The 15,294-nt window shown below is 44.2% G+C and overlaps 2 protein-coding genes across 3 annotated transcripts in view; both read right to left on the reverse strand.

Annotated features, from left to right (window-relative positions):
• Positions 1–5,893: 5,893 nt before the first annotated feature.
• LOC129832731 (all-trans-retinol 13,14-reductase-like) lies at positions 5,894–12,523 on the reverse strand. The gene is made up of 11 exons (XM_055896729.1): positions 12,358–12,523; positions 11,440–11,622; positions 9,387–9,628; positions 9,073–9,268; positions 8,546–8,743; positions 8,255–8,374; positions 7,966–8,104; positions 7,299–7,408; positions 6,776–6,942; positions 6,306–6,465; positions 5,894–6,048 (listed from the first exon to the last, which is right to left on the reverse strand). Exons 1-11 carry the CDS (start codon positions 12,521–12,523, stop codon positions 5,894–5,896), a joined length of 1,836 nt encoding a protein of 611 aa, XP_055752704.1.
• An 888-nt stretch (positions 12,524–13,411) lies between these two features.
• Positions 13,412–15,294, reverse strand: part of LOC129832880 (MAGUK p55 subfamily member 2-like) — a 31,319-nt gene continuing 29,436 nt past the window's right edge. For both annotated transcript variants that reach the window (XM_055896977.1, XM_055896979.1), the window contains exon 13: positions 13,412–15,236. In XM_055896977.1, coding sequence (XP_055752952.1) covers positions 15,060–15,236 — 177 coding nt within the window. In that variant the 3' untranslated portion in view covers positions 13,412–15,059. The remainder of the gene's footprint in view (positions 15,237–15,294) is intronic.

Raw genomic sequence — 15,294 nt, forward strand, 5'->3', positions numbered from 1 at the left:
AGAGGGCACGACAACACTGTACCCCCGCACATTTCTTTAACCCCTTTTTTGGGGGTTACTACATGGTTCCATATGTGTCATTTCATAGTTTTGATGCCTTCACTATTATTCTACAATGTAGAAAATAGTCCAAATAAAGAAAAACCCTTGAATGAGTAGGTGTGTCCAAACTGTATATATTTTTTTTTATTCTGGTTTTTCAGGGGGTGCTACAGCACCCTCAGCACCCCTACTTCCCGAGGCTATGCCTGTTTCAAGACGTCCACTATCATCCCCGTGCCCAAGAATGAGAAAGTAAATGAGCTGAATGACTATCGACCCTTAGCACTCACTTCCGTCATCATGAAGTGCTTCGAGAGGCTATTCAAAGACCACATCACCTCCTCCCTCCCAGACACACTCGACCCTGTCCAATTCGCCTACCGCCCCGACATCCACGGACGAACAATCAATCAATCAAGTTTACTTTATATAGCCCTTCGTACATCAGCTAATATCTCGAAGTGCTGTACAGAAACCCAGCCTAAAACCCCAAACAGCAAGCAATGCAGGTGTAGAAGCACGGTGGCTAGGAAAAACTCCCTAGAAAGGCCAAAACCTAGGAAGAAACCTAGAGAGGAACCAGGCTATGAGGGGTGGCCATTCCTCTTCTGGCTGTGCCGGGTGGCGATTATAACAGAACATGGCCAAGATGTTCATAAATGACAAGCATGGTCAAATAATAATCAGGAATAAATGTCAGTTGGCTTTTCATAGCCGATCATTAAGAGTTGAAAACAGCAGGTCTGGGACAGGTAGGGGTTCCATAACCTCAGGCAGAACAGTTGAAACTGGAACAGCAGCAAGGCCAGGTGGACTGGGGACAGCAAGGAGTCATCATGCCCGCTAGTCCTGACGTATGGTCCTAGGGCTCAGGTCCTCCGAGAGAGAGAAAGAAAGAGAGGAGAGAATTAGAGAGAGCATACTTAAATTCACACAGGACACTGGATAAGACAGGAGAAGTACTCCAGATATAACCAACTGACCCTAGCCCCCCGACACAAACTACTGCAGCATAAATACTGGAGGCTGAGACAGGAGGGGTCAGGAGACACTGTGACCCCATCCGATGATACCCCCGGACAGGGACAAACAGGAAGGATATAACCCCACCCACTTTGCCAAAGCACAGCCCCCGCACCACTAGAGGGATATCTTCAGCCACCAACTTACAATCCTGAGACAAGGCCGAGTATAGCCCACAAAGATCTCCACCACAGCACAAACCAAGGGGGGGCGCCAACCCAGACAGGAAGATCACGTCAGTAACTCAACCCACTCAAGTGACGCACCCCTCCTAGGGACGGCATGAAAGAGCACCAGTAAGCCAGTGACTCAGCCCCTGTAATAGGGTTAGAGGTAGAGAATCCCAGTGGAGAGAGGGGAACCGGCCAGGCAGAGACAGCAAGGGCGGTTTGTTGCTCCAGAGCCTTTCCGTTCACCTTCACACTCCTGGGCCAGACTACACTCAATCATATGACCTACTGAAGAGATAAATCTTCAGTAAAGACTTAAAGGTTGAGACCGAGTCTGCGTCTCTCACATGGGTAGGCAGACCATTCCATAAAAATGGAGATCTATAGGAGAAAGCCCTGCCTCCAGCTGTTTGCTTAGAAATTCTAGGGACAATTAGGAGGCCTGCGTCTTGTGACCGTAGCGTACGTGTAGGTATGTACGGCAGGACCAACTCAGAAAGATAGGTAGGAGCAAGCCCATGTAACGCTTTATAGGTTAAGAGTAAAACCTTGAAATCAGCCCTTGCCTTAACAGGAAGCCAGTGTAGGGAAGCTAGCACTGGAGTAATATGATCAAATTTCTTGGTTCTAGTCAGGATTCTAGCAGCCGTATTTAGCACTAACTGAAGTTTATTTAGTCCTTTATCCGGGTAGCCGGAAAGTAGAGCATATCGTTGATTATTCGATTGGGAGGACGAAAAGGGATGTCAAACTATGGTGTTGTGTTTGTTCTTGCAGGTTTCTACTGAGGTGCAGGTGTTAACGTCACAAGATGCCGATACAAGATGCTTTTTACTTTTTAGAGTAAGAGTCCCATTCCTGTCCACATTCATATCGGTCTAGGACACACACTCACAAACACAAACCGAAATAGACTTTGCCTGTGTCTGGTCATATGCTCCTACAGCGACGAGACATTCACAAACCCAATGACGTTCTCTTCCCTTAGAATCTTCATGCCATTGATCACATTTGGCATCACCATCCTCTGCTGCACAGCCTTTTGTAAGGCCTTCCACCGGGCCCGCGAGGAGCAACTGGACCGGGAGGAGAGACGAGACAGGCCATCTATGTCATTCCCTTCCCCGCAGTATCTTCTGACAATGAAGACATCCACAGGCCTCCTCGCTACAGCACCTCAGAGTTCTACAGCCCACCTCCTGCCTACAATGAGGTAATAGTCCATCCTAAACATGAGGTGCAAATTGTACCGTTCGGTAGGGTTTACAACTTTACAATACATTTTTATTCACACTTTTTGGGTAAAACACTGGACCGTATTGTACACGTTTTTCAATCTCAACGTTTCTAATCTATTCATCCAATCTCATTTTGTCTAGGTGGAGATGAAGCCAGACTTTATCCACCCAGAGCTTCCGCCAGCCTACTCTGAGGTCTCCAACACACCTGTTTACCCCCTGCAACCTTACTCGGCGTCTCCTGAACCCCACTCCCAACCATAGGACTGTACCTCCTTAGGAAGCCTGCGAGGGGAAGGCCTGAGGCCACAGACTAAGGCATAAATGACACAGAATATGGCACATACTGTATGTGGAGTGGGGATTCTGAAGCTGGAAATGTATACCACAGAGACTTGGTCCTTGGGATTGTTGAATGGGGACGTGAGGTGGAAAGTTTGGAGACCATAAGGAAAAGCAAGTGTTTGGACATCTAGGAAAGTGTGTACTGTAGAGCAGCAGTTGGGGACAAGAGATTGAATGGGGTTGCGTAGTAGCTATAGCTACCAATCTGTACATACCAGTGTGTAAATATGAATAAATCTTTCAAATTTTATTTTTCAAGATATTACTCAGAATACTTTACTAATATTATTATGTATCAGTGTCATGGAACTTGTTGTGTAATATGGTAAATAAAGTCTGTTTTCATTATCAAAGATTCAATCTGTCCTATATTGGTCATGTCTGATGCTGTAACACGTCGTCCGTGCGCTTTGGCCAGACAGGTTACATAACAGCCCTACCCAGGAAGCTGTTCTGTAAAACACCGGTAAGATATTGAACAGACAAACTGATACAAATGTACTATTTGATGGACATGACAGCTTTTGGCATTCCTCTCGGTTATAAATATGGTATTTCCTCTTCAGTTTCCCAATCATATATCCTGACATGAATATGAACAAGTCTTTGGCTGACGATGTGTAGTGTATTAAGTGACAGTAAAATAGTAACCCCTTCACTTAATGCCCCCTTGCCTACGACTGTAAACTATGATCAAATCATATATGGCCCATCTTTGTCATTCATTATCTAAGATTAGACTGGAGGTTGAGCCGTTGTTACTGAGATGCCTCAATGCTACGAACCCGACACTGTTTTGCTTTATGAACATCATGCACAATACTAGCATTTTGCCAATATGACAGACTGGGATTGAAACCTGGGTCTATAGTGTGCTTCTGGACTGTGTTAGCCCGATGAGCTAAAGCCTAGGCATTAACTTAGGGAACTAACACTTGTCTTCAGGAGAGGTGTCAGTGCAAAGTTACTCACTCATCACGTGAGTGTGATTCGTCAACTTTTATATAGTATACAGTGCATTCGGAAAGTTTTCAGACCCCTTGGCTTTTTCCACATTTTGTTACGTTTATTATTCTTATTCTAACATGGATTAAATAAAAAACAATGTCCTCGTCAATCTACACACAATACTCCATAATGTATTAAAAATTTAAAACAGAAATACCTTATTTCCATAAGTATTCAGACCTTATGCTATAAAACTCGAAATTGAGCTCAGGTGCATCCTGTTTCCATTGATCATTTTTGAGATGTTTCTATAACTTGATTGGAGTCCACCTGCGGTAAATTCAATTGTTTGGATCTAAGGTATTTAAGGTCCCACAGTTGACAGTGCATGTCGGAGCAAAAACCAAGCCATGAGGTCGAAGGAATTGTCCGTAGAGCTCCGAGAAAGGATCATGTCGAGTCACAGATCTGGGGAAGGGTACCAAAACATTTCTGCAGGATTGAAGGTCTCCAAGAACACAGTGGCCTCCATAATTTTTAAATGGAAGAAGTTTGGAACCACCAAGACTCTTCCTAGAGCTGGCCACCCGGCCAAACTGAGCAATCGGGGGAGAAGGGCCTTGTTCAGGGAGGTGACCAAGAACCTGATGGTCACTCTGACAAAACTCCAGAGTTCCTCTGTGGAGATGGGAGAACATTCCAGAAGGACAACCATCTCTTTAGCACTCCACCAATCAGGCCTTTATGGTAGAGTGGCCTTATGGAAGCCACTCATCAGAAAAAGGCACATGGCAGCTCTCTTGGAGTTTGCCAACATGCACCTAAAGACTCTCAAACCATGAGAAACAAGATTCTCTGGTCTGATGAAACCAAGATTGAACTCTTTGGCCTGAATGCCAAGCATCACATCTGGAGGAAACCTGGCACCATCTTTATGGTGAAAATTGGTGGTGGCATGCTGTGGGGATGTTTTAGAGGAAGGGACTGGGAGACTTGATGAAAACCTGCTCCAGCCAAGACAACGCATGAGTGGCTTCGGGATAAGTCTCTGAATGTTCTTGAGTGGCCCAGCCAGAGCCCGGACCTGAACCCAATCAAACATCTCTGGAAGAGACATGAAAATAGCTTTGCAGCAACGCTCCCTGTCCAACCTGACAGAGCTTGAGACGATCTGCAGAGAAGAATGGGAGAAACTCCCCTAATATAGTTGTGCCAAGATTGTAGCGTCATACCCAAGAAGACTCGAGGCTGTAATCGCTGCCAAAGGTGCTTCAACAAAGTATTGAGTAAAGGGTCTGAATATTTATGTAAATGTTTATATATATATTTTTTTTTTTAATCAAATTTGCTAAAGTTTCAAAAAGTCTGTTTTTGCTTTGTCATTATGGGGTATTGTGTGTAGATTGATGAGGGGAAAAACAATGTAATCCATTTTAGAATAAGGCTGTAACGTAACAAAATGTGGAAAAAGTCAAGGGGTCTGAATACTTTCCCGAATGCACAGTAATACTTGTTGTGAATATTTAAGTGTTTTTAATGGCATGGGAGTTCAATGTCCAGGTCCCAGCATAGTGTTTGTACTGAGACGTGAGGTGCAGTGAGAGTGACTTATTGTCCCCTATCTGCATTTGAGTCGATAGAACAGGACAAGCTGAAACCTACCTGGCGGCTGTCTACAGTACTAGGTGAAAAGATTACAGCAGTGTAGTAACAGTGATAGGTATTACAGTAACAACATTACTTGGTTACAAGGGGGGGGGGGCAAAGTGCACCTTAATGAGTTGTGTCTATACTACAGAAGCACTTCAACGGAAACAAAACATAAAACACACCCATGTTTCTGCCTGCGATCTGACTGAAGTGTGGTAATCATTCACGACTGCGAGGAATCCAGTGAGGTCATTTTTTCCGAACATCATTAAACAAAGCTGAAGAGATGGCAACATGTAACCATAACAGGTAATAAAGAAAGACACCATGTTTTAATTCAATATAAGACAACATGGCACTGTTACATGAAACTGATAGATAGGGGGAAGAAATGTGACGTACTGTAGGCAGTAGTCTACATGGTATTGGTTTATGTAATGATTTTGACTGTGGTCAGTGCTGTGTCCAAATAGTTTCTCAGGCCTTGTTACGAGCCTTTTCACGAGTCTGCTTTTTGAGCTGTTTCTTCAGAGCTAGGAGGTCCATGTAGAGAATACGGTCCAGAACTGTCGAGGCACACAGGATTCCTCCGTGCAGAGCACCGGCCATCCCGTTACAGAACACGTCCTGGCCTGGGGTTCAGAACAACACAAAGGGTTTGCTGATATGAAAACTACGGACAGTAAGTTTGAACAATGTGTAGAACCATCTGGAATAGATCAGAAACAGTGTTATCTATGGTCGCACCTTAAAATGACTTTCAGTTCTTGCATGTTACGCTGCTGACTAACTCATAGAACTGCCACAGTCAAGCATCACCTTGTGCCTTTGTGACCAATGTACTCAAATACAACTCAAATACTACCACAGTGACCCATTTCTTTCTCACCGGTGAGGTAGAGTCCCTTGACGGGGGTGGGGGGCCGGGTTCTGGCCACCGTCTCCGGGCTGAAGCGGTCCAGGTTGTGTTCGGCCCCATACATCTCCCCACGCGGGGCGCCCAGGTAGTGCATGTTGGTCAGGGGCGTGGAAGCCTCCATATACACCACCTATAGAGAGACACAAGGTACCTAGTGAGCAAACTCGGTTGAAAGACGGTTTTTCAACATCTTTCAACCAAAGATACGTATTTTCAACAGCTTGTGCTGGTAGGTACAGAGACAGCCAGCAGGTATGAGACATCATTACAATTGGATGACATCATTGCCTCAAAGAAGACTTTGATTCCAAGCCCAATGGGTGTGATAACGAATTATAATGCCTCTTTGGATTGTCCAAGAAACTCTACTCTACTGTATACATCAGTAAATTGAATGCGACAGTGTATTTTGTTCAAATTACGCTATGCTTTCAAAGTACCTTATCCCTGAGCTGAGGGAAGATAACCAGTGCCCAGTCTAGGAGCTCCTTGGCCATGCTCATCTTCAGGTCTTCGTAATTGGACCCTCTCTTGTTTATCTTGGTATCTTTCCAGTCCTCAAACCACTCAAACTTGGCCATGGTCAACAGCGTCATACAGGACTTCCCTGTCGGGAGGTGGAGAGAGAGTCTTAGAACCCAATCATTTGAGCTATAAAAACTCGTTCTCATAATTAATACCTTATTAAACTATCTGCCTTTGTTTGTGTGAAAATCGACTTTCAGCAGCATTGAAGTACCGCTCATCACTGCTCATCTCAAAATGTTTTATTTGATATATTATACGTCACTCTGTCTTTTCAGCGTTTCTGTTGGTGTGACGGGTGCTCTATGAATTCAAAAAATACCGTGTTGTATTCTAGGTAGGAAGGATTTCACTGTTAGTCTACAGCTGTTGTTTACGTGACAAATGGAACGTAATTGATGTATTATTGGTGCAGGTGTGTGTTGTTGAGGCAGCTACCTGGATGGCGGGTACTGGAGGTGGGGTCTTTGGCAGAGGGGGAATGAATGAACATCATGGGGATGTTCCCCGCCACCTCATCTCGGCTCAGAGAACTGTAGCGTTCCATCCTACAATCAAAACATCAGACGTACCGCTGAAATAAGTCACGCGTTTAAAAAAATAAAGGCATGTAATACTGTGATTAGGGCCTCAAAGTGTCAGGGGCCTCAGCTGCAGATAATTTCATTTCATTTTCTCTGCTCATTCAGGAGTAAGTAGTTAAGGCCTAGTGCACTAATTTGCCGTGGAAACGTTTGTATTTATTTGATTTGTATATTCATTATTTTATTATGATTTATCAGGGGACGCTGCAGCACCCTCAGCACCCCTACTTCCCATGGCTACGGGTGTCACACCTTTCCCCCATCCCTAGCAAACACAGCTCATAAAAGGAATTGCATTCTACACTGAAGATCATGATTAGTTGATTACTGGAGTCAGGCGTTTGAGCTGGGGCAAAAGTGTGACACCAATCAGGAGTTGCCCATCCCTGAATTAAATAGAACACAATAGAACACAAATGCTGTATTATATTTCGCTACAGAATGAACAAAAAAAACAAATGAACGAGCAAATGAAAGAATCAAAGAGAATGCAAGTCAAGAGACCCCACTACTGTACTAACAGTGTGTCCAGGTCGTTATCTTTGTACATCCAGTAGTTCATAGAGGTAATGCCCAGCTCCTCCTTCGTGCCGTCCAGACCCACAAACACCAGGAAGTTGCCCATTCCATGCTGCATCCTCCCCAGCAGGGCCTGGATGTCTGGGAACATAGAACACATCTGATTAGTCCAACTTAGTCAAACACTGTCTACTAATCACGTTTTTCTCATGTTTCAACCTGTTTCCTGACGTTTCAGTAACAGTTGAGCATGGCTAGAGTTCAGTAGTATTCATGACCACCACCACTCACCCGGCTTGGCCTGTATCTCTGGGGGAAGGAACTTCTCAAAGGTGTTGAAGATGCCAGCATTGGAGATGACCACTGGAGCCAACACCTGCACCTCCTCTTGACCTTTCCTCACCGTCACACCTGACAACCAGAGGTCAACCAGAGGTCAGTGGACATAGACCAACGACTCACTTTGCAACGAGTCCAATGTAACGCCAAAGATTCCCATAGAAGACGGTCAACAGTAAGAAAATATCTAATAGTACAATGAGTCATTGATTTAGCGCTTTCCCCCCTGAACGAGACACTGACCATACGCTGAGCCCTCCTCATTCAGAAGGATCGTCTGTACAGGGGCTCTGACCAGCACAGCGCCACCTGCCTTCCGGATGACCGGGATGATGTGGAAGGCGATCTCACTGGCCCCTCCAATGGGGTAGTAGGCTCCCCTCTTATAGTGCTGCAGCAGTAGAGTATTCATTAGGAAACTGGATTCCTTAGGGGGAACACCTACCAGCAGGGGAAACAGTTACATTTCACATTAGAGCAGGGGTTCCAAACCTTTTTTTACCCCAGGGACACCTATTTCACATTTGAGAATGTCAGGCCCCCCCCCCCCCCCCCCCCCCCCCCCGCCAAACCACTGCATTACAGAACATGCAGAGCGAGACAAACATAACCGCATGCTCTACATTCAAGAAGGACAGAAGAGCACTCAATTGTATGTTCTAGGACTACGTTGTAAACTAGCAAGGGCGTGCCAGTTCAGTTCGGAAAATAGTTGTCCAATGAAAAAGTATTGGAATTCACCCTGGGAGTGGGTGTGTACAGGGACTGACCATAGAAGAGGTATGCGGAGAGGGCGTGCAGGTCTTTGTTCTTGGTCAGAGTGGCCATCTTCTCTGTGTGTTTGGTGATGGCCATGCGGAACACTGAGGAGATGCGCTCTAATAGGCCGGTCCGAGACAGGAAGTCTACCAGCCACATGGGCATCATCTTGAGGCCGGCCAGGAGATTGATACGACGAGCTGCCTTCTGCAGCATGGGGAGACATGAGAGGGGTTATATACACACACACACACACACACACACACACACACACACACACACACACACACACACACACACACACACACACACACACACACAGTACCTTCATATACTTGAAATATTCATTCAAGGCCTCCACATCATCAGGAAACTGCCTCTTCAGGCTCTCTGCCATCTCCGTCTTCCCAGAGAGGATGTGGTAGTCCCTGCGGTCTTCACCCTGACCTAGGATCAGTGTGTCAAAGTGCTGCTCCAACCTGGTGAACTGGATCTGGCCCTCACTGATCTGGTCCAGGGCCACACGAAACATGCTGTTCTCATGGAGCTGGCCCAGGTAGTGGATCCCTGACAGAGGGAGGGGGTGGAGGTGGTGAGAGAATATTTGCTGGATCATTTGTGTATGTATTAGAAGCTTTGCCCAATGATCCTCCCTCACGATTTTGCCTAGATTGAGTTTATCAAACACCACTCGCCATTTCATTTTGCTTAATCTCTGCAACCCTGAACCAACTCTTGCGTGAGCACTGGCCTCTGGCCGTCTGTCACCATTCACTAGTTTTCCCTTTGTAAGTTCTCAATGATAACAAGTTCTGCTTTTTCACTGAGATTAACAAACATGGAATAACATTACTAGACCGAACATCTTGAGTAAATACACTTTAAAACTTCTTCTTAATAGGGGAAGCTATTTTCACGTTGGGAAAAAATCGTGCCCAAAATAAACGACCTCGTACTCTGTTCTAGATCATACAATATGCATATTATTATTACTATTGGATAGAAAACACTCGGAAGTTTCTAAAACGGTTTGAATTATATCTGTGAGTAAAACAGAACTCATTTGGCAGCAAACTTCCAAATAGGAAGTGAAAATTCTGAAAATGGGGCTCTGTGTCAGGGCCTCCCTATTGAATTGCCTTATATTTATGGATCTGTATGCACTTCATACGCCTTCCACTAGATGTCAACAGGCAGTAGAATGTTGAATGGGGTGTCTAGCTTGATGTGAGACCGAATGAGAGCTTTTGGAGTGACAGGTCCGCTCCATTGGAAGTATTCAACTGCGCAATGTGGGGTTCCACATTCCACAATGTGGAACCCCACATTGTCTTCTGAAATGCGTTAGGTATACACGACGAAATGCTCCGGCTCGGATTTTATTGGATACATATGAGAAAAACATCATAAAGTTGGATTTTCAACCGAGTTTGACCAGTTTATTCGACGTTTATTGGGACTTTTTGAATTTTTCGTTCCATGTGCTAAGAGTTCTTGGACATGTGCGCTCCACATGGCTAGCCAAAGTTGCTAATTCGACAGAAGAAATGGACATTCTAAAACAAAACAACGATTTATTCTGGAACTAGGACCCCTTGCACTACATTCTGATGGAAGATCATCAAAGGTAAGAGAATATTTATGATGTTATTTCGTATTTTTGTGGTTTATGTTGGCTCCAACAAGGCGGAGAATTGTTGGGCGCTGTCTCACAATATTGCATGCCCGTACGTTGTACTAAAGTTATTTTTTTAAATCTAACACAGCGGTTGCATTAACAACCAGTGTATCTTTCATTTGCTGTACAACATGTATTTTTCATAAATGTTTTATGATGAGTATTTATGTATTTCACGTTGCTCTCTGTAATTATTCTGGCTGTTTTGGTGCTATTTGTGATGGTGGCTGCAATGTAAAACTACGATTTATACCTCTAAATATGCACGTTTTCGAACAAAACATAAATGTATTGTATAACATGATGTTGTAAGACTGTCATCTGATGAAGTTGTTCAAAGGTTAGTGATTAATTTTATCTCTATTTGTGGGTTTTGTGAAAGCTATGTTGGCGGTGAAAACATGGTGAAAACATGGCGTTGTGTGTTTGGCTATTGTGGTGAGCTAATATAAATATATATTGTGTTTTCGCTGTAAAACATTTTAAAAATCGGAAATGATGGCTGAATTCACAAGATGTTTATCTTTCATTTGCTGAATTGGACTGAAATTATATTATATGATATCCCTGTGGCGCTAGGCTAGGCTATGTTAGTCAGCTTTTTTGATGAGGAGGATCCCGGTTCCGGGAGGGTGACTCGTTAGAGGTTAAGGCCTTATTGAGTGTAGTCCATGGTCGGTTCCATCACAGTGACTCTTACCTACGTCAAACTCAAAGCCCTGGTTCTCAAAGCTGTGAGTGCAACCTCCAGCCTTGTCATGCTGCTCTAGAACCACAACCCTCTTCCCTGCTTTGGCTAGAACCGCCGCTGCTGTCAGCCCCCCGATACCGCTGCCAATCACTATAGCGTCAAGGTTCTCCGGGACACGGTCCATTCTGAAACCTGGAAATGTTGATAGGGGGGGGGGGGGGGGGGGGGTAGTTAGTATCATCATAGATACAGGCAGAAAGAGGATATCCTATTCATAAAAGTGAAGTGTGTTTGTGTACTTTCTGCTCTGTCATTTTCACATGTTGGTGTCGAAGTCGATTCTAAAAACAATCATTCAGAATAACATCAAAGTGATTTAGACAGACAATCACCGGGGAATCAACCATCTAATTGAGAAGACTGGCAGAAACTCACACAATGTGAATGCACTTTTTCCTTTTTTTCGTCATCCACTCACCAAAAAAAAGGTATTTTAAGGAATGGTGAAGTCAAATGGGATATTTCCAAGAGCTGCTAAGTTGGTCACACCACGCACATGCCTCACACCTGTTGTTTTAATACAGTATGTAATTCAAATGCGTAGTCATGTTTGTACCCTTGTCAAGTTAGGGTATTGCTGTCAAGTAACCATTCATTGTTTAAGCACATAATGTTGAAGCCTACGTTATATTAGGTATGGCCTTTTCAGACAAACACAACAGTAACAGATCCAATTTGACTTTGTATACAGTAACCCAATCCAGATATGGATATATTCCTGTCTCTTCTATTCATAGCATGGCGTCATTTTCAACAGCAGTTCAAAACCACAGCTAACTATTCCCCCATCTTACTTAGTAAAAATGTCAGCAAACATAGCGTCATCAACAACATTTGAGTCCTGTACCGTTGACAACCATGACTCACCTTTCTTCAGCACCTCATCTCTCTGCTTCTTGTCTGTCACCAATGGCCCCGGTGGTCGCAGGCACTCCTGGGAAAAGACCCTCTTTCTCTTGGAATAATTCAGAATGTAGACGGTCACCCAGGCCACCACTAAAGCAGTGAACACACCAAGCAGCACTGGCCACATCCTGGACAGTTCGGCAGGAGGTCAGAGGCACAAGGAGCACAGTTATCTGTCACGTCCTGAAGGAAACACCTACGCTCGTTGGAACTGTTTTTAGTATTGTGTTCGTCGGTTGGTAGATGGCTGAATGTCCTGAGCTGGAAAATATCCTAAAGACACCTGGCCGCCTTTGACCTACAAAGGCAAAGAGATATTCCCTGTCTGTTGCGGAAGAGACTGAAGGTTGAAGCAGTGGGGGAACTGAGGGATGGAAAGAAAGAAGAGAATGATATATATAAAACAGATTAATAAATAATCTAGATCACCCACCATTTGTGCTTTGGCCTTTGGGGATGAGGAGGGACAATGGGCAGGGCTCTTAGAAACACAGGGGAACTGTTTCTATCAATATTATCTGATGAGGCATTGATAATCTAATATTTGATGCTAGTTTCATTGAATATCAGTTGGAACAATCCATTCTTTTTAGTGACAGTGGGAAATTGAGTCAGATGAGGTCATTATGGCTTGGAATGTATATCATCATATCATGTGCTTGGGCTACCACATGTGTTCTTAATACTGGAAAACCTTTGCGCGTGGGCCTAAAAAGTGGGAGAGTTTGTTTCCTAAACCCCCTAATATATGTAGCTTTACTGGGATGCTATGGGGTGGCAGGTAGTCTAGTGGTTAGAACGTTGGGCCAGTAACCGAAAGGTTGCTAGATGGAATCCCTGAGGTGACAAGGTTAAAAAACAAATCTGTCGTTCTGCCCCTGAACAAGGCAGTTAACCCACTGTTCCTAGAGCGTCATTGTAAATACGAATTTGTTCTTAACTGACTTGCCTAGTTTAAACAAAGGTTCAATAAAAAATGGATCCTTCCACAGAATCAGACGTCAATTTGGTCTCATTGATTTTAAGCATTTAATTGTGCGACTCATCAAATGTACAGTTCATTTTCCTATAAACAACACACCATCACTGTAGCTAGCGTTTGCCTCTAGTCTATTGTATATCTACATTCACAGTCTGTCATTTACAGTACATCTAGAAACTGTGACTGATACACAGTCAAACACAGAAGCATCTTGAAATTGTTCAATCATGAATTCATCTAATTGAAATCCCCAAACTCCTATTCTAGGTATTTGAAAATGCCATGGATACATGTGAGCATCGTGGAATGTAGAAACCATACTAAAAGTAAGAAACTATGACCTTACACTCATCGGGAGCACACACACTTGTCATTGTTGTGTGTCGTTCCTCTGGAGTTTCCAGGGTCATATTCACCAGGGCACATTATAGCTAAATTCTATTCTTCTGTTTCGTGTCTAGTGAATACCACCCACAACTCTGGGGTCATCTGCCTTTAGCTTTCTCTTCCCAAACGAATTATCACCAAATTTCCCAAAGCCTGGGGTGCATCGATTTCAACTGACCAAATAGACAACGCATCCTGTACTACTACTGCATCACAAGGTCCTCTGTTACGAAAGTGTAACAAAAAGGTCCGCCCAGTTTAACAAGTAAACGGCTCCAGGATTTTACTTGACGGGTTCCTTGCTGTTGGTTACCAAGGCCTGATGAATGGCTCCAGAAGGCCTGATGAATGGCTCCAGAAGGCCTGATGAATGGCTCCAGAAGGCCTGATGAATGGCTCCAGAAGGCCTGATGAATGGCTCCAGAAGGCCTGATGAATGGCTCCAGAAGGCCTGATGAATGGCTCCAGAAGGCCTGATGAATGGCTCCAGAAGGCCTGATGAATGGCTCCAGAAGGCCTGATGAATGGCTCCAGAAGGCCTTCTTTGTAACCAACAGCAAGGAACCCATCGTGTGAAATTCTGGAGCCGTTTATTTGCCAAATGTACAGCAGACCTGGGTGAAAATAGTATTTTTATGAAATAAAATAGAAGGCTTTTGACACGTCAAAAACAAATAATAAAAAAGTGCCCGTGTAGTCACATAAATAAAGGTTGTACTTATTACAGTCTATCTATCGTACACGTCTCTCTATGTATCTACATGCTATCTTCAAATGATTTGAATGTTTTATGTTCACACCTCAGTGCCTTGCCTTTTTTGAAATGATAGAAAAAAGAAATACCCAACAGTAGGTGTCAAAAAGGGTTTCAACTTGAACTCCTCATACAAGAAAATAGAATGTGGTAATAAAAAGAAAGAATCAATGTAGCGAACATGATTATGGTGAAGACACTCTGCAACCACAGGAATGCACACACACACACACACACACACACACACACACACACGCACAAACACACGCACAAACACACGCACAAACACACACACACACACACACCAGAATCACATAATGCCCAAACAAGAAAATCCTTGACGTTTTGTCGACAAATTTCCAAAACCAATATGTACACAGCAAAAAGAATGCTGTCAGTTCAGTCTTATGTATGGAGTCCAAAGGTCAGAGGTCCAGAGGTCACTGTGAGGATGAGCCAGACAGTATCATCGGCTGTCTTGTGTTGACGAACGAGAGAACATTCGTGTTCAACACCACCCTCTTGTCCTTCTGTCTCCCACTAGAAGACCCAGGTGACTGGGACCCACTGCTGGGTAGCAGAGACCTTCTCCAGAGCTGCCTTCAGGTTCCTGTAGCTCTCGTCCAGGTTGTCGTTGACGATGGTGAGGTCAAAGTAGTGTCCGTAGGCCGTCTGGATGCGGGTGCTCTCGTCCACTGTTCTCTTTAGCTCTGAGTCCTACAGAGAACAAAGACGGTGGTCGTTAGAACTTAAGAGTAACAGGATGGGAAGAGGC

This window comes from Salvelinus fontinalis, chromosome 34 (assembly GCF_029448725.1).
Source record: "Salvelinus fontinalis isolate EN_2023a chromosome 34, ASM2944872v1, whole genome shotgun sequence".
Taxonomy (NCBI): domain Eukaryota; kingdom Metazoa; phylum Chordata; class Actinopteri; order Salmoniformes; family Salmonidae; genus Salvelinus; species Salvelinus fontinalis.

Bases quoted from the DNA above. Each gene is read 5' to 3' on its own strand.
- LOC129832731 (XM_055896729.1), bottom strand. From the start codon at position 12,523: ATGTGGCCAGTGCTGCTTGGTGTGTTCACTGCTTTAGTGGTGGCCTGG. The intron at 8,744-9,072 runs GTCAGTCCCTGT...CCCTGCTGGTAG, and splicing joins CTCCGCATACCTCTTCTATG to GTGTTCCCCCTAAGGAATCC. The intron at 8,105-8,254 runs GTGAGTGGTGGT...CTATGTTCCCAG, and splicing joins AGAGATACAGGCCAAGCCGG to ACATCCAGGCCCTGCTGGGG.